At 47.6% G+C, this 21,332-nt stretch overlaps 1 protein-coding gene across 2 annotated transcripts; it reads right to left on the reverse strand.

Moving 5' to 3' along the window:
- Positions 1 to 1,451: 1,451 nt before the first annotated feature.
- Positions 1,452 to 21,319, reverse strand: jph2 (junctophilin 2). 2 transcript variants are annotated; one of them, XM_061810010.1, is made up of 6 exons: positions 20,683 to 21,319; positions 16,486 to 17,302; positions 8,752 to 8,870; positions 4,014 to 4,870; positions 1,853 to 1,959; positions 1,452 to 1,788 (listed from the first exon to the last, which is right to left on the reverse strand). In XM_061810010.1, exons 1-5 carry the CDS (start codon positions 21,059 to 21,061, stop codon positions 1,879 to 1,881), a joined length of 2,253 nt encoding a protein of 750 aa, XP_061665994.1. In that variant the 5' UTR covers positions 21,062 to 21,319; the 3' UTR covers positions 1,452 to 1,788; positions 1,853 to 1,878. The 2 variants fall into 2 exon arrangements, with proteins under 2 accessions (XP_061665994.1, XP_061666003.1); XM_061810019.1 differs by lacking the exons at positions 1,452 to 1,788; positions 1,853 to 1,959; positions 16,486 to 17,302 and having other exon boundaries at positions 4,732 to 4,870.
- Positions 21,320 to 21,332: the final 13 nt, after the last annotated feature.

The raw sequence follows: 21,332 nt of genomic DNA on the forward strand, positions 1-21,332 counted from the left end.
AATGCATGTCTCCAGAATCTGTATTTTCCCGTTTTATTATCATAAGTTTGCAAAAAAAAAAACGAGTTACCGCACCGCTAGCTGGTTCGTGAGTTGAGTTAAAAATGTAGCCGTGGAAGTGGAGAAAGAGGTGATTGGGACTGGTCCCGGTCAAACCTCTTTCTCTCTCGATAACAAAAATGAAAAGAATAATCTACACCTCTTTCGTTGGTATAATCAACATAATTTAACACACTCACGCTCACTGTAATCATGCGGTGCGTATTTCAATTGCATTGTGCGCTACGTTAACCTTAGCGGTGTGCTTCCAATGAATACCGCCGCATCTTGATGAATCGGTTGTAGGCCTCCAGACCTTCGTAATTCTTTGGCTGGTCTCGTCGAGAAGAGGAGCGAGTTGACGATGTCCGGACAGGTCACCGACGCCCACATTTGTGTGCTCCATTTGTGTTTCTCCAAGGCATACGGGTCGATATTGTCGATCAAAGCGCGCTTTTCGGTGTAACGGTTCCTTGAAGCGACATCTAATGAGCGCCGATAACTTTCAAAAGTCTTTTTAGCCGTCATGCGTCACTCTTAATACTTGTTAACATTTGTGTAACTGCGTTCTGTATACAAACGCGATGGAGTGAACGGCGCGTCACGGGAGTGAACCCATCCAACATGGCCGCCTGCCCGGATGAGGTCACGCGGTCGAAAACAGTCTATTGGCCTTTCGCCGCCGCACTCGTCGCCTTCTACGCGGCGGAATGACAGCCAACGCACAGTGGAAAAAAATAAAAATAAAAAATAAAAACCACACTCGACAGCGTTGAAGAGCACAGCCAAAATGCAACTTTGCACGATGCCAAAGCCGAAACGCGACTTTGAAGGAAAGAACAATCGTTCATATTTGACCGCTCAGAACACAACCAAGGACTGGAAAAGATTGACGCAGCGGCTGCACTTGTCACGCCGCGGGCTCATTGCCAGACGCCAAATACAGCAGAAATAATGCGCGGTTCTAATTCGGAGGCAATTTTACTGACGGGTGTCAATTTCCTGTGGACGGGACGAGCGAGCGAGCCACTGAACGCGTTCGTTCACTTCATTTAATTGTTGTCTTCTTTTTGTGTGTGTGTGTGTGTGTGTGTGTGTGTGTGTGTGCCATCCCCCCCCCCCGAAAAAATGAATCCACATATTTTTTTTCCCAAACTTTGCTCTTCAAATCAGTCCAAATTGACTTTTTGATGACTCGTATTCCTCGTCCGGCCTTTTCCAAACGCTGTTCCGGTTCCAAAAATCTCGAGACTGACTCACAGTTAAGAGTCGGCTCACGATTTGATCTGCCGTGCGGGACAATTTGGTCGGGAATGAGAAAATGTCGGCAAGCTGGGCGCAATCACAGAAAGATTCCAATTTTCAATCATTTCATCGGCTCCAACAACAAAACAAAACAAAACGACGACAAAACACATTGTGAGGATTTAATAAATTAAAACACCCCCTTTGCTGTTGTGTGATCAAGCTTGTGTGCGAGAAAAGGATTTCATAAAAGCGTTTTCTTTGCGTACAACGTTGGCACGAGTGAAATATCGACTCCTCGAGTGCATTCAGAGCTTCCTCTCGTACCCAAAACTTCAAACTGAGCCGTTTGAGTCATTCGGTGTCCTTCAGCTTCTCAGTTGCGTGCGGAGACGGCAGCCCGGCGAGGGGGGGGGGGGGGGGGGCCCTCGCGGTCCGATTTCCTTCCGCGTCTCGCCGGGGGCTCGGGTCCAAACCGGGTCTCGCTGCGACGCGGGCGGCGACCTGCGGCGAGAAAGGCTCACGTTTGCGATTGGCGGGGACGCTGAACGAACGCGCCGGGCCGTACCTGACCGAGGTGGCGGCGAAAAGGCCTCATGACAAAATGTGCACGAAGAGAATGGCCAAGCCCACGTTGAGCAGGATGACCATGCAGATCATGATGCCGTTGGGGCTCTTGACAAGGAAACAACACGTGAGTACGCCTCCAAAAATACTTTGTTACACACCAACAGAACATCTTCACCACAACTAAAGAATATCAACATACTGACAGTGCCTCGTGAAAGTATTTGGCCCCCTTGAACTTTTCACACACATTTCAGTCTTCACACATAAATATATATATATGTATTTTTTTTTTTTTTAAATCACCAACAAGTGGGACACAATCGTCAAGTGGAACAAAATTTATTGGATATTTTACACTTTTTTAAACAAATAAAAGTGGGGCGTGCAATATTATTCGGCCCCTTTACTTTCAGTGCAGCAAACTCACTCCAAAGGTTCAGCGGGGATCTCTGAAGGATCCAATGTTGACATATGATGATGAATAGAATCCACCTGTGTGTCATGAAGGAGCATCAGATCACTGCAAATCTACCAAGACCCGGCCGTCCCTCGAAACCACAGGTGTCCAACTCAAGGCCCAGGGGCCAGATCCGACCCGCCAAATGATTTTTCGTGGCCCGTGGAGGCAAATCATCGGTGTCAGAATCCGTGGTTCTTGTCAAAATATGTCCTGATGTTTCAAACTGTTATCTGTCATAAATGATAACGTTGAGATATTATGGGCATTTTTGTGCCACCGAACGTGAACAACGGTCGAAAAACCCGTTACGCTTGATTTCTGATTCCAAAATCAGTTCAAAAATTTCACGTGTAAATACGATGAGGCGATTCAGAATTTCGACGGTTTCACCATAACGGCCTTCGGAGGGAAATCGTAACTACAACGTGGACTGCGCCAAAAATGAGTTTGACAGCCCTGCTCTAAACTTTCACCTCGAAACAAGGAGAAGACGGATCAGAGATGCAGCCAAGAGGACCGCGATCACTTTGGATGAACTGCAGAGATCTACAGCTGAGGTGGGAGAGTCTGACCCCAGGACAACAATCAGTCGGACACTGCACGAATCCGAGTGGCGAGAAGAAAGCCGTTTCTCCAAAATATCCGTTTAGGGTTTGCCACCGGCCGCCTGGGAGAGACACCAAACGTGGAACGAGGTGCTCTGCTCAGATGAAACCAGAATCCGAATTTTTGGCCACAATGCAAAACGAGATGGCAAGACAGCGAGCTCATCGGCCTGAACACAACATCATCACTCTCAAACGTGGTGGTTGGTGGCAGACTCAGGGAAGGTGGTTCAAATTGATGGGAAGATGAACGCAGCCAAGTACAAGACCGTTCTGGAGGAAAACCCGGTGGAGTCTGAAAAAGACCCGAGACCGGGACGGAGATTTATCTGCCGACGGGGCGATGATCCAAAAACATCAAGCCAAATCTACAATGGAATAAACGTATCCAGGTGTTGGAATCACCAACTCCAAGTCCAGACCTGAATCCAATCGAGAATCTGCGATCAGACCCGAAGACCGCTGTTCACAGACGCTCTCCATCCAAACTCACTCAGCTCGAGCTGTTTCGCGAGGAAGAATGGACGAGAATTTCAGTCTCTCCATGCGGAAAACTGATCGAGACAAAACCCAAGTGACTTCCTGTTGGAATTGCGGCAAAAGGTATTCACGCAAGGGGGCCGAATAATATTGCACGCCCCACTTTTCAGGCTTTTAACCCCTAACGGGACAAGCCGAAAGAAAGAACAATTTAAAATATCCAATAAAGTTCGTTCCACTTCACGATTGTGTCCCACCAAAAAATTGTAATTTCATATCTTTATGTTTGAAGCCTGAAATGCGGCGAAAGGTTGAAAAGTTCAAGGGGGCCGAATACTTTCACAAGGCACTGAAACAACATAAACGGGGCTCCCTAATCATAAATAACGTGCGCTGGATTCCGAGCTCGGCGGAAGCAAATCTCGCCGTTGTTGCGACTCAATCCGATGCCAATTGGGACACAAGAGGAGCTGTTTTCCGGAACTGAAATGTTGATCTCACGTGATACGTGTTTTGCTAAAGTAGCCGGAAGTTAATCAGAACTAATTGGACAATCCCTGGATGACTGATTTGAGAATCAAAAGGATGCAAAAAAAGTGACAAAAGCATCTCACCTCCTGCTCCAAAGAATCGGCAGTCACTTCAGTGTTTGAATTCAACATTGGCGCCTTCAGCCGGGCTTCCGCTTTGGGATCCACTTTCAAGACAGGTTTGGCACCGTTGCTTTTGGCCGTCTTGGGTTCGTAGTTGGTCGCAGGCTTCGGGGACGGTGCAGGGCTGGCTTGCGGTTTCGGCAGCAGTTTGGTCTCCTTGACCACCTTGACGGCGGGCCTGCTCGCCTCCCGCAGCCGCTCTCGGTCGCTAATTGTCGGAAGTCTTTCGAGCTCGAGATCATTGGCTTTCGGATTTGGAGCGCCGGCTCCCGGGACCGCTTTGGGGCCGGGGCCCGTCTTTTCCTCGTCACCCGGGGCCATAAATCTGTTTTTTGCAGATTTGGATGGAGTTGCGGTATCTGGAGTATTCAGCCCTGCGTCACATTTCTGCAAGGCCTTTATCTCCAAGTCAGACCCCTGCTCGTTCTTGGCGCTGTGGCGACTCGGGGTTCGGGATAGGCCGGGACCGCTTGCGCCATCTGGCGCAGCGGGAACCGGAACGGGGAGCGACGGAGTGGTGGGGCGACTGCTGGGCCTGCTGTTGGGTTTACTGCTCCCTTTACTCGCTTTGTCGTCATTCCAGTTGCCAGGACCTAAAAGTTTGGGGTCCTCCTTGAGGAAGATGCCCGGACTGGGGGAGGGGGTGCGGCCCGGAGAGGATCCGGGCATGAGGCTGTCTAGTTCGTTCCCGATGGGGCTTTCGGGCGGCGTGGGCGCGGGCTCCTCCCCGGCCAACAGCGGCTCGTGCATGACAATATCAGTGCTCTCACTTCCCTCCCCGACTTCTGGCATTTGTCTTTTCTTCAGATATTCCGGACCTGCGCAGGATCAGTTGAATTCACAGGTTAAACAACTGCAACGGTCTGAAAGGCTTAGTGGAGCGAGGACCAACAAACTCGAGAACGCCAAAAGCTGACACCAACCCTAAACGTCCACTGAAAGCCAAAACTGGGAACCTTTCAAATGTGTCACGTTGCAATATTTAGCGGGTTTGTGAAATATCCCAGGAATCTTGCTAAACGGCAACCGTTTTGTCAAGATGGCTGCTCCAAATGTGACCCTGAACGGGTTGTGCACATTTCATCTGAGACACGACTGGAAAACCTTTTGTTGAGGTTATTGCAGATCAAATCAATCATCAATATTGTTTTTTTTTTTTTTTTTACATTATTTTCACTCAAAATATTGTAACGCGGTTAAAAGTTGGTACAGGTAAAAGTTCAGTGTAATAGAGTAGCAATTAGGTTATAGGTTTTCTTTACGCAATGTGGTGGAATATCTGAGGGATTTGTTTTTAAACGTGTTTGATTCATTTGTGAAAACGAAATACTTTTGTTTGTCATTTTATTGTTGTAACCATTGTTTAAGAAGGACAGGAAGTGACGTGTTGAGAGAGGAAAGGCGAGAAGAGTGGAAGGTAGTGGTTGTTGGGGAGCAACGAACGGACAAAGAAAGTGAAAGGTGGACATTTAGCAAAAGTTGATCAACGTGTTCGACAAGGACTGTTGAAAGTTCAACCGGGGTCGTGTGTCGTTTGAGCGGACTACTCAAATCACACCGAAACGTGGTGGAGTTAGCCGCTACCACAGGGGCTAAGAGCATGCGCGGGACTTGGCTTGGGCGCTAGCAACCAGCTAACGCTAGCTAGCAAGACCTGAAGTGTTGGGCCACGAGGGAGAAGACAAGGGCGCTAGCATCGAGCTAATCAGGCTAGCGAGGCCTGTGTTTGAACTTCAAGGAAGAAGAAAAAAAAAAGGACGAGGACCGTGAGGACGCCGCACAGAGGAAAAACCACCTTCACCTTTCTTCACTCCCGCCTTGAGAAGCACCGCAGTGACATCGGGGTTTGGATTTCGTTTGCTTTGCCGGCTAGATTCATTTTTGTTTGGGCCCTTAGCTTAGCTCATGTGTGCAGTGCGTACCGCTTTTGTTCAATTTATTTACTGAATGACTGTTTGTTGAGTAAAGAGATTTGTTTTTCTCGCCTTTATTTTGTTAATAAATGTTGACACTTTTTGTTACATAACCAGGTGTATTATTTGACTATCTGCAAGACAGTTAGAAGTGGGGAGTTGATTTGATAGCTGGGTTATCTCCATGAGTTAACCTCTACCCATGAGGGAAATATTCATATTTCAGAGACTTTTTGATGGAGCAAAGCGTATTTTCCCATTGAGTAAATGGATCAGTTTCCTACTTTGGAGTGAGGAAAGAACTCAGGTGGCTACCTCGTCAAAGTATTTTATACTTGAGAGGCGCTACAATATGACATATAAGCAGCCGGTTTTTAAAAGCCAACGTTAGCAGTGATGCTAATCAACACTGCAAGACTTTTTGTTTTGTATTCAGTCCGATCGTGGCCGACGAAAGTTTCAGTTCTTGGGCGGAAACCGTGCCAACGTGGGTTTAATTGAAATGAGCTCGACTTATAACGTCACAATCGGGCACCAAATCTGAGTGAGGGATTTACTGATGCAGACAACTCCAAACATAAAACGTATCGCTTTTGTAATTTCACACTTGTGTGAGCAGCCACTGGAGAGATTTAAATGGATAAAATGTCTCAGTGACATCTTCCAGGGTGGAGAACCTCGAGTCAATATTTACATTTGATTTATGACGAGGATCGGGTTCCGTACGACGCCACGGAAAATGATTTCCGCAAAAAGCACGCGTGAAAATACTTGAAACGACGAGTCAGACGACATCTGATTTTTGCGAGTAAACGATTGTGAGTCGTTCAGGCTGGCCGAGTGCGTCGTCCTCTGCGAAGAATTTACTGACGGCCGTTTGCAGAGACGGAGCGAGAAAAACCAAGTTTTTGCTTTTTGTGAACTTCTTTTTACACCGCAGGACCTGAAAAAAAAAAAAAAAAGAGGCATGAACGCATTTGCGTTGCGTTTCCAGACGGCCAACGAAAGCGATACGACGCCCGAGGCTTTTTTTAGCCATTCAAATGTGATGACCTCGGCAGCGAGCCTCGGCAGATGATCCGCCAGTTCGCAGACGGACTTTTATTTGTCAGCTGAAAAACGACACCCGAACTCATAATTCTGCTCGCGTTTGCTTTCCACTGTTTGCGTTTTTATTAAATGCGGTGCGAAATGGTGAAGTTCTGCATGAAAAATGTCAAGCCGGAGTCTCCGTGAGGTTTCACTCGAGGGTTGCGGTTTCAAGTTTGGGCTTCAAGCAGTCGTCAGCGTTTATGAAATCTACCAAAAGAAAAACAGCTTTTGGTAAAGACAAATGTGACAAAGCACAACAGTGACTTTGATGCTAACATACATCCAGTAAAGCCTCGTTTCTGGAACGTCCCCGTTTTCGAACAAATTGGTTTTCGAATGAAAATTTGGAGATTTTCTTGAACAAAATTCGGTACTGGAACGGCCCCGACAAAACCCGGAAATAAGATATTGCGCGTGGCCAGACCAGCTGACCCATGACGCGCTTTGTCGTGAATTCCCACGGCACCGAAAAAAACCCGGCACGAGCAGTCGACCCACCCACGACGCATTTTGTTATTGTCAATTCGAACGCCCCCCCCGCAAATGACGTAACGTGCGTGGCGCAACCAGCGCGCTTTTGTCATTGTGTACAACGCAGCCTCTGTACACAGACGTGTCCCAGTAGTGACTGTCGTTTTTCTTCGTATTAAACCCCAAAGAAGGCAAATTGCTTGTTTAAAGTTATTCTGCACTTTTGTTATTAAAAAAAAAAAAGTTTACAAGGCTGGGGGCATGCATACTCTACTACTAAAGCGGACATTTTAAGCAAAAAATAAATACATTTCTTAAATAATTTTATTATTTCAACTACACATGTATTTCTATTATGGAGGTTATTATCAAAAAGCGCTAAAAATGCTTTAAAAAGCCCATTTTTTTTTTAGGCTAGGAACCCATTATTTCTTTTTCCATTTATTGTAATGGGAAACATCGATTCGGTTTTTGAACAAATCACTCCTCGAACCGTTTTCTGGAACGGATGGCGGTCGAGAACCGAGGCATCACTGGTTATATATTTTGCTTTTGGTTCACCTCAAACTATACAAGAACAAATACAAGACTTTAGAGAGCCGAATGTTTATGAAACACAGCGCGGGTGACCCTCATTCACTGCAAGGCTCCACTTTAACGCCTGAGGCTTTTTTTTACGTGGTCTTCGTCATCCTCGCCATGGGTGGCGCTACTTTCGTCACGATTACGGCATACCTCTAACAGTACAGGATATGCTCTGTTCGAGAGTTGAGGTGCCTCATCTTGTTTGGCTTGCAAATTGGCCTTTTTCTCCCTCATAATGGAGACCATCAGATGAGATTGAGCCCCGAATCTTTATCTTCTACTAAAAACCTGTGCTGATCTCAACTCTGAACCGACGAAACGCTGCCATCTACAGGGATGTGGTTGTTCTTTACAGAGGTTTACAAACCTTCCTCCTCGCCTGACCTTTGAAGAACATTCTCGACATTTATAAAGAGCAGTAGCAGTAAGCGACTGATGAACCCAAACCTCCGGAGCTGGGAATGCGTTAATTGGGTTTTCAAGACCAGATTAGTATTTTATACAACGACTTGCTGATGAGTTTAGTTTTTAATCAGAGTGTTGGGGGTGAAGACGGTCTACGGTTTTCGAGAAGGGAATCCACGGCGTTCACGACCGACGCTAACGTCGACGTCAGGGTGACGATTGTGTCCTCTCACCTGGCTGGTAGAAGGTCGGCGACAGCTCTTTGGCCACCAGCCTGGCGATGGCGGACTCGCTGTTGGAGGCTTGAGCGGCCTGATCGGCTCCGTCTGACTTGGCTTTGGCGTGGGTGGACCTGAAGGGGACAAGCACAGCGACGTTCATGCCGCGTGGCCTCGCGAGCGAACGCCGGCGGCCTTGCCAAGAAAGAGAGAGACTGTCCCGCATCGCTGAGAACCGAAAAGGAAGACGCGCCTACGAAGGCCTGACTTCCACCCCGGCGGCAAAATAGCAAAGTTCAAGGCTCGCGGTGAGTTCTCCCGACGGATTCAGCTGAGAAAGTGTAACTTCACACTGAGCTAAAAACAGCCTCTTAAGCCGTGTGTTGCTTGGCGAGTCCCGCTGGAACAATTCGAGGTTCCTTTTGAGATGAGCGACGTCCACCTGTCACCAGTCTCCTCTTCGCCTGCGACTCTCTCACTTTTATGGAAGATCGTAACATATATTCAGCGTATCTTCTTTATCCTCCGCATAGCGTTGCGCCACACGTACAACTATTCAAAAGTATTTTCCTTCTCAGACATATAGGGGACTCTTGACGTCGACGTTGCGCAACAGTCACGAGGATTGGGCGGGTAGTGGGTCATCGCCTCCATTGCTACCGACCGAAAAGTCCTCGAATCAACACGGCCGGAAGAAATTCAGAAGCGCGGCAGCGGGTCGTGGATTCGATACCCGAGCCTTCGCTGGGCACTTAACTGACCTCCGGAGACCGCCACCGTCACACGCCATCGATAGGAAAACGTGCACGCGACCGCGTTAGAAGTTCACAGTCGGGGTTATCAGAACTTCTTCTTCTTTTCCTTTCGGCTTGTCCCGTACGTCTTTTTCCATCTACGCCCATCTCGTGCATCTTCCTCTCTTCATGTCCTGCCTCACGACATCCATCAACCTTTTCTTCGGTCTCCCGTGGCAGCTCCGTCCTCGTCGCCCTTCTACCAATCTACTCAGACTCTCTGGCCTCTGGACACGTCCAAACCATCCAAGTCTGCTCCCTCTCTCCAACCTTGTCTCCAAAACATCCATTCACATAAAAAAAAAAAAAAAAAATTAAAAAAAGAAGAGTTTCACTTTTTTTTTTTTTTTTCCCTTTGTGGGATTTTCTCTGATAGCAAACAAAGTTTGACACCCCCCCCCCAGCCCACCACCACCCACACAAGCATTACTTAGACTCAACTTCCACAAAAATATTGAGTTTCCTTGAAGATATTGCAGGAAATGTAAGTTATGTAATTCTGATTATTCAACACGATCAACTGAGCGGGAAAACCGCTCGTTTGTTTTTTTTCCTCACGCAAACGTGTGCAGGTGCAGCAAAACATCCAACCATCCATCTATTTTCTTAGCTGCTTATCCTCACAAGGGTCGCGGGAGTGCTGGAGCCTATCCCAGCTTTCAAGGGGCAGGAGGCGGGGTACGCCCCGGACTGGTCGCCAGCCAATCGCAGGGCATATCGAGACAAACAGCACAATCACACCTAGGGGCAATTTAGAGTGTCCGATTGACGTTGCATGTTTTTGGGATGTTGGAGGAAAACCGGAGTGCCCACTTGGAGAAAAGCCACGCAGGCATGGGGAGAACATGCAAACTCCACACAGGTGGGGCCGGGATCCAACCCGGGTCCTCAGAACCGTGAGGCCAACGCTTTCCAGCTGAGGCACTGTGCCACCCCGCAGGAAAACAACCTCTGCACAATATTCGTAGCTTGTAAGCACACTTTTTTTTTATGCACACCCCAAGTAACCCCCCCCCCCTCCCTCATGTCTTGAGCAGGATGACATCACACATTTGTTCCCAAACTTTTGTGAAACTGCATGCACTTGAAGTTTCTTAAATATGGAAGCGTATTGCTTTCACTTGATTTAATTTTTTTTTTTAAATTCTGTTTTTCTGAGTATTTATAGGACTTCTTTTTTTTTTTTTTTACAATTTTTTTCTCTTTTTCTGACAATTTTTTTCCGTGTTTTTGTGGCAATTTGTCATCATTATCTTAATGACTTTTTCCAATATTTCAGAGTATTATTTTCCTATTTTAAAAACCAGCATTAAGTTCATTATAACTTTGACTCTATAAAATAATTCAAGTCATTATTCCGCCAAGCATGCCCGCGTCCAACCAACCATTTGAACCTCAATCGGAGTCACGGGCACACCCGGCTGACTGCGGGCGAGAGGCGGGTTGCGCCCTGAACCGGTCGCCGGCCCATGGCAGTGCAGTTCCTTATTAGATCGCGTACGTAAAGCGCCAATAAAATGATCGACAAGGATGACGACAATGTGAAGTGCCAATTGTCACATTTGCCACTTTCACAATTGCAGGATTTTGACTTCCTGGGGACATTCGGAATTCCAACAGCGGCAATTTAGGGCATCGCTAATGCTTGTTCTCATGATTGTGCCACTTTTTTGCCAAATCATTTTGCGCTGCCTTTTCTGTGAAACACAAGGCTCAAACCAACATGCCTACAAACATTCTAAAATCGATCTCGTAATGAAAAATACACATAACATGTCTATCCGAAAAAATAAATCATCATCCATACGCAAAGTTGGGGAAGTCTCACTCGGCATCCGAGTGGCGGCCATTGACAACACGCAGCGGCGCCTGAACGACGCAGATGTTGGGATTTTTCCGGCGCCCCTTCTGACACGGAAGCTCTTTTCCAAGAAGAGAACATCTCACGGTCGGGCGACGGTGACCCTCTCGTTTTGAGCCATATTTCCACGACATGCGGATCACTTCTGACAGACTCCCCGACAGTTTGGATGACGGCATGTAGCGTACTCAGGAGGACCCAAGTGCGGCGAAACACCGGTAACCGGTGTGGGGTCGACCTCCTTTCTCCGCACGCCGCCTCATCCACCTCCAACGCTACGACTGCGAGCGACGACCAACAACGCCGCGGTCGCGCACAATGACACATTTATCACCCCCGACTTCCGTACTTTATGAAGTTATTATGGCGCGGATCTTTTGTCACTTCTGAGAGGATTACGTCGTCCCCCCCAAACTATTTTTTTTTTTTTAAAACCGCTCCATACACATTTAGAACCCACAAATCTCTCTTCCTTTGCAATCCATTTTTCACAACGAACCGGGTCTTTTGGAAAAGTGTGAAGTGTGAATCCATCCTCACGAGTGTTCGAGCAACGTCCGGCAATACAACGAGACGCCATTTTGGCTAACACGCAGGAAAAAAAACAGCTACTTTTGCGCCGGTAAAACTGGTATAAACACGCGAAGCCGCCATTGTGGGCGTCTGGGGAAAAAAAACAAAAACAAACGTCACTTCCTGCTTCTTCTCCAAAACGAAAGCCTTGAGAGGATTTTGATGCCGGGAGGTACAAAAATCCATCCATGACAACATCATGACGTATGCTGAAAAAACAGACGGGTCCATTCCGGTTGCCTTTTTTTTTAAATGGAAAAACATTCTAAAAATCCTGCTTTACATGTCAGGAGAGCTTTAATGATTCCTTTGGAGCAGCGACAAAATGGAGCCGAGGGCCTCCGCAGTGTGAGCGCGCGCACACACACACACACACACACACACACGTATGTATGGCATTATGTCAAAAAAAAAAAAAAAAAAATTGCCTGTTAAGTTGTCGAAATGCAGGAGGGACTTCATTGTTAGCCATAAACAACGAGAGCTGCTTCTGGAATTCCATAGCACGGATGCCAAATTTCATTTCCCGCACATGCGAATTTGAGCCTCGTACCGGCTGCGGTTTACTAGGAAGCCATTTTTGTCCCAGACGAAAATTGTCTTCAAGTAACACAGACGAGTAACGCACACATCCAGATTGTGAAGATTATCAAGTACAAAGTAATCCAATCCTTAATTGAAAAAAATTATGCGTGGGCATAAACAACAATCTCGCTCAGCTCTCACAATTGAATATGGCACATTCTTAAAAAGCAATTATAGATATGAATATGACGCGTTGACTGACCATTCCGAATTTTCCATCCATCTCTGATACTACAGTAATCTATTTGAAGATGAAAACAACCCGCTAAAATTTCCATTCATTTTTCTCATCTCCAACACGGTCACTGAGCGGATCCGACCTGGATCTCAAGGCACGCGATCGAGTACCACGCTGTACTTGTAGTACTTGCAGTACTTGTTGGCATTGTACTGTGCGGCTGCATAAATCCACCACTTGCATGACATTAGCATACACAATACTAATCTGTCATAATTCTGATTCTGTTTCCACTGTACGAAAGCACGCTAAATGATGCTACTATACATGTTCTACCATACCAGTACCGTACTGCAATATCATATTAGCGACCGTAGAGTGACACAACAGACTACAGTGTACTTTGCAATGTTGTATGCCGCAGAACTCAACACGACTAATCCATACTGCGCTCTACTACATTGTACCACGCTATACTTGGATATTACACAAACGTAAGAGACTCAGTTTTTTGCGGTCCTCCCTCACAACATCCATCGACCTTCTCTTTGGTCTTCCTCTCGCTCTCTCTTCCTTGGCAGCTCCATCCTCGTCACCCTCCTGCCAATTTGCTCACTCTCTGGAGCTCCGGACCTGTCCAAACCATCCAAGTCTGCTCTGTCTCGAATCTTGTCTCCAAAACATCCAACTTTGGCTGTCCTTCCCTCTAATGAGCTCGTTTCTAATCTTATCCAACCCGCTCACACCGACCGAGAACCTCAACATCTTCATTTTTTCTGCTTCCTGTTGTCTCTTCGGGGCCACGGTCTGTAATCCGTACATCATGGCCGGCCTCACCACTGTTTTGTAAACTTTGCCCTTCGTCCTAGTGAAAACTCTCCTGTCACGTAGAACACCAGACACCTTCCGCCAAACTGTTCCACCCAGTTTGGACCCGTTTCTTCACTTCCTTACCACACTCTCCATCGCTCTGGATTGTGGATCCCAAGTATTTGAAGCGTCCACCCTCGCTATCTCTTCTCCCTGGAGCCTCACTCCTCCTCCCCCGCTTCTCTCTTTCACGCACATATATTCTGTTTTACTTTGGCTAATCTTCATTCTTCTCCTTTACAGTGCGTACCTCCATCTTTCTGTTCCTCCGCCTGTTCCCTGCTTTCACTGGATATCACAATATCATCTGCGAACATCATCGTCCGAGGGGATTCCAGTCTAACCTCGTCTGTCCGCCTATCCATCGCCACTGCAAACAGGAAGGGGCTCAGCGCGGATCCCTGATGCAGTGCCGCCTCCACCTTAAATTCTTCTGACACACCTACGGCACACCTCACCGCTGTTGTGCTGTCCTCGTACATGTCCTGTACTATTCTAACTATTCTTTCTCGGCCACACCGGACTTGCGCATGCAGTACCAGAGTTCCTCTCTTGGTACTCTGTCGTAGGCTCTCTCGAGGTCCACAAAGACGCAACGGAGCGCCTTCTGACCTTCTCTGTACTTTTCCACGAGCATCCTCAAGGCAAATACTCTTTCTAAGCATGAAACCATACCGTTGCTCGCAGATACTGACTTCTGTCCTGAGTCGAGGCTCCACTACTCTTCCCCATAACTTCATTCTATACACTGAGTGTTAATGTGACCTGTGTTATTTCAGCATTACTTTGCGGTTAGATGACAGTCAGTTGCAACGCCTCGCATTACCCGCCAGTAATTTCTCCCCCATAGCAACGTCATTCTAGAGATGACAACATATAATGTCACAAATTCATTTTCTCACCAGCCTACAAATTGCACGGATCAGCAGTCCGGCATAAGCTAGGCCGCGCGAGTGAGGCCGTGTGCGCTACGTTTATACTCTACCCCATTTGTTACCCGAGTACTTGCTTATGAGGTGTGTCATATTTATATCCCCGCGAGCATTTGACACCACAACTGACGCAAGACGGACCTACTTGTGCGGCCCGCGATTGTTCGCGACAGACAAAGCTCACGGCGGCTGACGAAACGAGCAGGTGTTGACTGGAAATGCGGTGCGGCTATTTTCTGACTTTCTCAGCAGGACAAGAAGCGGCCACCTCGGCCCGCTGAGCTCAAGAAAGCCGTTTGGGTGCGTATCCACGACGGGGGAGGGTGGCGGGTAATCAGCTGTTGCATTCCCCTGCGATTGTGATACGGCAAGAGTGCGCCTGGCCTTATTTAGTCAGGGTTGCTCCGCGACAACGGGGCCCCTGAATGTGCGTCATTTGCACCCCGTCCCGACACGCAAGAACCCTGCGGACCGCCGTACCGGGGACAGCGCTGGGGAGGCCAAGTCTGGCTTTCCGCGGGGAGGCCACGTTGAACATGTATTTTTAACGCGCCTCCGCCGACACCAGATTAGAGGAATGACGAGACCTGGAGCAGATGTGTCATGCCGGACAGTCTCCGAAGTGTAACTGTACCGAGTCCGGTAGTTGTCATTGCTCTTAGCTGTGACCGGCAAGTCAAGTAACGAATCAGTGGCTGTTACTAGTTAGAAATCTTCCAGCTGGTGCTGACATTTTTTACAAAGCTACAGCTAGAATTGGCCCTAGTTCTTTGATTTTTACCAGAACTAGCTCGCGAAAATTGGAGGTCAGGATTTGGTCGGTCCTCCGCAATCGCCCCCGTTCAGAGGACCGACCGAAGGCTGCCGACCGGGTACCCTGGCGGAACCAAACTGAGGGATGACGCAAACACCGGAACCAAACCAGGACCTGCCCCAGCTCAGTGTGACACAAGCACAAGCAGTCTCCAGACAATCGTTGCTCGCGTTTAACAGCAACGATCCAATCAAAACTCTTCCATAACTCTTGTGTAGTGCTTACAGTTGAAAGGGAAATATTTGGATTTCTATGCGCTGAAATGACAGTCTGCAGTCCGTCAGAGGAAGTCCTGCCGCTGTAAACAACGAGATCGGTTCAGGTACAGCAGATGAAGAGACCTTGTACGGTCACAGATGGATCGCGGACGAGAATAAGCTCTATTTAATAAGCAGCGCACAATTCTATGCCCCAATTCCAAAGATTTCCTTTAAGCAAACTTCTAGGATTGCTTTTCGATTAAGGAATTGTCTCTTTATGATACAGAGTGCAGCACTATGAAAAGAAAGGTTCTCTCATGCGTCCATTAAGGGTTCATTTGAACTCTTTGAGGATGTAAAAAAACGAGGAACCGCCATCTTCAGACAAAGAGCAGGTACAGTGCAAGTTCAGGATGTGTCTGGTGAAATATGACGGGTTCAATTTATGCCTCACGTGGACGAAGATTCCTGTAGCGCTGCTCACGTGACACACCACCACAAAATCCTCAAGTGCACGTATGCGAGCACTATTTGTAGGGAGGACAGGATTCATCAGGAGCCACCAGCGAACGAAACCTTGCAGCGCAGATTTGGGACTTTTTGTACTTCCTCTCGACGTGAATAGGGAGGTAGTAATCGTTGTCAAGGAAGTGTGTTGAAGTGATGAATGTCGACTGTTTAAGATCTTTGCAGGTCCGGGAGGAGCTAAGTTTAGCTTTTATTATCGCAAGTTTAGGAGGTGTGTCACCAAAATAGTCACCAACTTGAAGTTTTGCCCTTGAAAGTAGTCCCCAACCCCCCCCCTCCTCGCTCATTCCCAGTCTCGTGAGCCAACAACCTCGCGCACTCCCGGTTGTATTTTTACAGCATCGGGCGTGAACAAAGAATGTCGAGCAGACGATTGTCAATTTCTGTTTGCGCAGAATATCGGTTGGTCCCTACCTGGAGGCGGCAATCTCCGCCTTCTGCTTGCCGATGGCAGCCGCCCGCTGAGCGCCCTCCACGGCTCTCTCCACCTTCTGCTTGATCTTTGTTCCCTTCAGTTGGATGACTCGCTTCTTCACAGCCTTCACCAGCATGTTGTTCATGTACTTGCCCTCTTCTTTGCCCCCCTCGGCAAAGGTGGTGCAGCCGTAGCCGTGCCTTTGGTTGTTCAGCCACTCGCCTTCGTACTTGAGCCCGCTGGACCGCTCGCTTATTCCGTATCCTGAGCGCTTGTCGTTCTTCCATTCGCCCATGTAGACTTCCGTGGTGGTGGCGTCGATGTCAGACTCAACGGGGGGGAAGTCCTCCCCACCGGCGAGGCTCTCGTCCCCGACGCTGATGGTGGATTGGGTGTCGCTGGCGTTGGAGCTCAAAGCCGACTCGGTCCTCAAGAAACTGATCTTGCTCCTCTGGCTGGACAGCGAGGCGCTGGAGTCGGCTTTCTTCAGTTTACCGAGCAGAGCGCTCCTGCGAAACAGACTTTTCTTCTTGGGTCTGGCTGCCTCCGAATCCACCTGGAGAGTGAGGGCGAAGCCTCCCCGCGACGGTCCCAGTTGGGCAGGGTTGGCCACGGCACTCTCCTCGCCGGACGCGCTCGTGGTGGTGATGGTGGGCACGTCTTGCTGCAGGACCGTCCCGTTGCTGTGCTCGCTGCGAAGGGAAGTCAGGGAGGTCCGGAGAGGAGAGCGGACGACCGCCGCCATGCCGTAGGGGACGCTCTGGCGGACCCCGTAGCCGTGCCGCATCCCGCCTGTGAACTGACCCTGGAAAGTACCTGGAAACACACGATCGCAAGCGTTCATCGTGTCCTGCTGAATCGTGAAATGATAGGATGAGCTCGTACTGTGTATCAGGTCTAGCAGACTAAGAGGAGGAGTGAGACACCTTCACAGATGAACGCAATGACCTTTGCCCCAACTGAAAGGGGAAGTTTGCTATTTGATTAAAAAAAAAAAAAACACTTTTGACATATTTCTTCCAAACTGGCAGTATAAACTCACAGTATTACAAAGGTAAAATCCATCCATCCATTTTCAAATCTGCGCACTCTGGTCGCCGGCGTGCTGGAGCCTTCCCGAAGTGGACTGCGGCGAGGTGCGCCCTGAACTGGTCGCCGGCCAATCACAGGGCACGTCGAAACAGGCAACCATTCACATTCGCACCTACAGGAAATTTAGAGCCTCCAATTTGGGATGCTGGAGAGAAACCGGAGTGGCCACCCGGAGAAAAGCCACGCAGGCACGCGGAGAACGGACAAACTCCACACAGGCGGGTCCGGGATCGAACCCGGGACCTCAGAACTGTGAGGTCGGCGCTTTCCATTTTGTACATCTTAATATTTAATTGTATACCCACCCGGCGGCATGGTGGTCAACTGGAAAGCGTCAGCCTCGCAGTTCTGAGGTCCCGGATTCGATCCCGGCCCCGCCTGTGTGGAGTTTGCATGTTCTGCCCATGCTTGGGTGGCTTTTCTCCGGGTGGGCACTCCGCTTTCCTCCCACATCCCCAAAACATGCAACATGAATTGGACACTCTAAATTGCCCCAAGGTGTGATTGTGAGCGCGGCTGTTTGTCTCCACGTGCCCTGCGATTGGCTGGCGACCAGTTCAAGGTGTAACCCTGCCTCCTGCCCGTTGACAGCTGGGATAGGCTCCAGCACGCCTCCCGACCCCTGTGAGGATAAGCGGCAAAGAAAACGGATGGATGGACTCCCCATAAAGTATTGTCTTGATCCAAACGTTGAGAACGGCAGCAAAAAAGTATTGGATCGGACTAGAGCCAACTTATACAAGAAGTCCAGTCCCTGTTTGGCTGGTGCAAGTTCAGCCGAGAGGCCGGCAGGACACGCGGGGGGGGTGGGGGGGGGGTGCGCCTTTGGGCTATTATTACATGGCCGCATTTGGTACCATCACCCCCCCCCCCCCCGATGCAATGTCCACCAAGCTTGCTGCCCTCCCGGCTGATGAGTCAGCTGCGGCGATAGAGGAACCGCGACTGCGGTTTTATCGTGGTCTCTGTTACCGCCCCCCCCCCCCCCCCCCACACACACACAAAACTGCATCACGTCATATCACTTTCAAACTATGGAAAGTACTTGACAGCAATACAAATATGACATGAACTTGTAATGTGGACGATTTGATTGGCGTGGGCTACTTTTACTCTCCAGGTTACTTGAAAGTCATTTCACTTTTTAGGCTGCAGCCCTTTGAAATAGTATTTCATAACATAATACCTCGTTAAGAGGCTGTGACAATTTTACCATCACGCGTACTTTGCACGTGACGTTCACACGCGTCCGTCCCTTCACTCCCCGGATTTACAGCCGGAGCCGACCCCGGCCGACGAAACCCAGGACTGGTCGCCATTGGCGAGGCACCTTTACTTTTGTCTCCTCCCACCCAAGTGAGGATAAGCGGGACAGAAAATGGATGGATGGATGGATGAATTTCATCCACAGATAAACTGAACGTGCTTTTTTTTTTTTTTTTTTTTTTTCTCCACGGGTCACGTAGACACGGAGAGGGACGCCCACTCGCATTCACGCCATCCCTGAGTGGGAACTGAATCCGCATTTTGGTATTTTGTTCTGACCCAGATCAGCGCCGGCCAAACTTTTTCTTCCGTGGGCCACGTACGCAGCAGTCCGAGCATCATTTTTGACATTTTTCACCTTTGACAGCAGCAGGATCACATCACCACATTCATAAAAACAAACAAAACAAAAACAAAACAAACAAAAAAAGTAGCAAACCATATTAAGACGACCTTGACTCCGAGAAGAAAGTGCAGCAACAATTTTGCTCTGCACGTTTTCTTGCCTGGACTGAAATATTTTTATTCATCGTGACGTTATGAAAAGAAAATCTCATTATATTTTACTTGTTTCTTCTGCCAATCTGGCAAATCTGTATCGTTAGCCTAATAGCAAAGTTGCCCAAGTCATTTTTTAACAGATAAAGTCCTGCGCTGCAGTAAAAAATATAAAAAAAATTTAAAATGTTAAAAATATAAAATAAATATATAAATAATTATATATAACTTTTTTTTGGGTGTGTGGATGTTTTCAGTCATCCATCTGCAAAGTTTCAATCTTGCTTGTTGAATTTGTTGATTTATTATTAATTATTATTAATATTATTATTAATTATGCTATTAAGCTAATGAGGTGTAAACAGATAAAGTGCTGTATTGCAATAAAAAATATAAAAAATATACCAAAAAAAAATAAAAATAATGAAAAATATCAAAAATATAAAATAAATATAATCATATATAACTTTTTTGGGGGGCGTGTGGAGGTTTTCATTCATCCATCTGCAAAGTTTCAATCTTGTTTGTTGAATTTGATTTATTTTTTTCCCTTTCTGAAAATATTAAAAAATGACTTTGTAATTATACTATTAAGCTAATGATGAGTAACAGATAAAGTGCTGTACTGCAATAAAAAATATAAAGAATATAAAAAAGATTAAAAATGTAAAAAATATCAAAAATAAAAAAAAATAAATATAAAATATCATTATATATAACTTTTCTTTTGGTGTGGAGGTTCTCATTCATCCATCTGCAAAGGTTCAATCTTGTTTGTTGAATTTGTTGATTTATTTTTTTCCCTTTCTGAAAATATTAAAAAATGACTTTGTAATTATGCTATTAAGCTAATGATGAGTAACAGATAAAGTGCTGTACTGCAATAAAAAATATAAAGAATATAAAAAAGATAAAAAATGTAAAAAATATCAAAAATATCAAAAATAAAAAAAATTAAATATAAAATATCATTATATATAACTTTTCTTTTGGTGTGGAGGTTCTCATTCATCCATCTGCAAAGGTTCAATCTTGTTTGTTGAATTTGTTGATTTATTTTTTTCCCTTTCTGAAAATATTAAAAAATGACTTTGTAATTATGCTATTAAGCTAACGATGTGAAGGGGTGTTGTATTTAGGGTTGCTAAGAAGATTTTTTTTTGGGGGGCGGGGGTAGTGTTAGATCTTAATTAATAGCGAGTACTCATGGTAGACATTTAGAATATGTCGCAAAACTAAAATTAAAAAGCCTGCGTACTGCAAATGCGCCCCTCCCCCCCCCCCTTCCCCGTTTGCCGCTGATCTCGAATCTTCGAATGTCAAAAATCTGCCGCTCTTACCGCCATCAGCGTACGTTTCCGTTCCGTAGCCGTCCTGCAGTCCGTTGTTCCAGGTGCCCTCGTATTTCGCCCCGCTGCCGACACTGATCCGGACGCCGTACCTCCCCTTAAAGCCGTGCGTCCACTCGCCCCTGTAAATCCAGTGGCCTTTGGTTTCGACCCCGAGGCCGTGACGTTTGCCCTGCGACCAGTAGCCCTCGTAGGTGTTCCCGCTGGGCCAGGTGTAGACCCCCACCACCTCGAAGCCGTAGTTCCAGGAGCCGGAGAACTCGCCCTGGCCTTTGGGGCCGGTGCAGATGCCGTGGCCGTGGGCCTTGCCGCCCTCCCAGCCCCCGCAGTAGGCGCCGCCGTCGTCGAACTCAAAGCGACCTCCGCTCATCTCGGCCCGGACGCCTGCCTAAAGATCAAAACTCCCTTCGGACCGGCTCCGCCGTCCCCTGACATCAAAACCGCTCGGCGATATGTCCATGAAGATCTGGAACCGGACTTGGACTCTTCCCGATTTAGAGCCGAAGGCCGACGAACGGAGCCCGACTGACTTTTCGAGGTTGTTTCCGGACGAGCCGGCGGTCTTTCATGGCTTTGCGGAGAAAAGGCCGTCTCTCCCCACCCCTGTTCCTGCCACCCAGCGGTGTCTTCTGACTCGTCCC

The sequence above is a fragment of the Syngnathoides biaculeatus genome, chromosome 2 (genome assembly GCF_019802595.1).
Source record: "Syngnathoides biaculeatus isolate LvHL_M chromosome 2, ASM1980259v1, whole genome shotgun sequence".
NCBI lineage: Eukaryota > Metazoa > Chordata > Actinopteri > Syngnathiformes > Syngnathidae > Syngnathoides > Syngnathoides biaculeatus.

Coding starts and splice junctions, on each gene's coding strand:
- jph2 (XM_061810010.1), bottom strand. CDS start 21,061: ATGAGCGGAGGTCGCTTTGAGTTCGACGACGGCGGCGCCTACTGCGGG. Junction 17,303..20,682: donor GGAAACGTACGCTGATGGCG/GTAAGAGCGGCA, acceptor GTGTGTTTCCAG/GTACTTTCCAGGGTCAGTTC. Junction 4,871..8,751: donor GCCGACCTTCTACCAGCCAG/GTGAGAGGACAC, acceptor GATCCTGCGCAG/GTCCGGAATATCTGAAGAAA.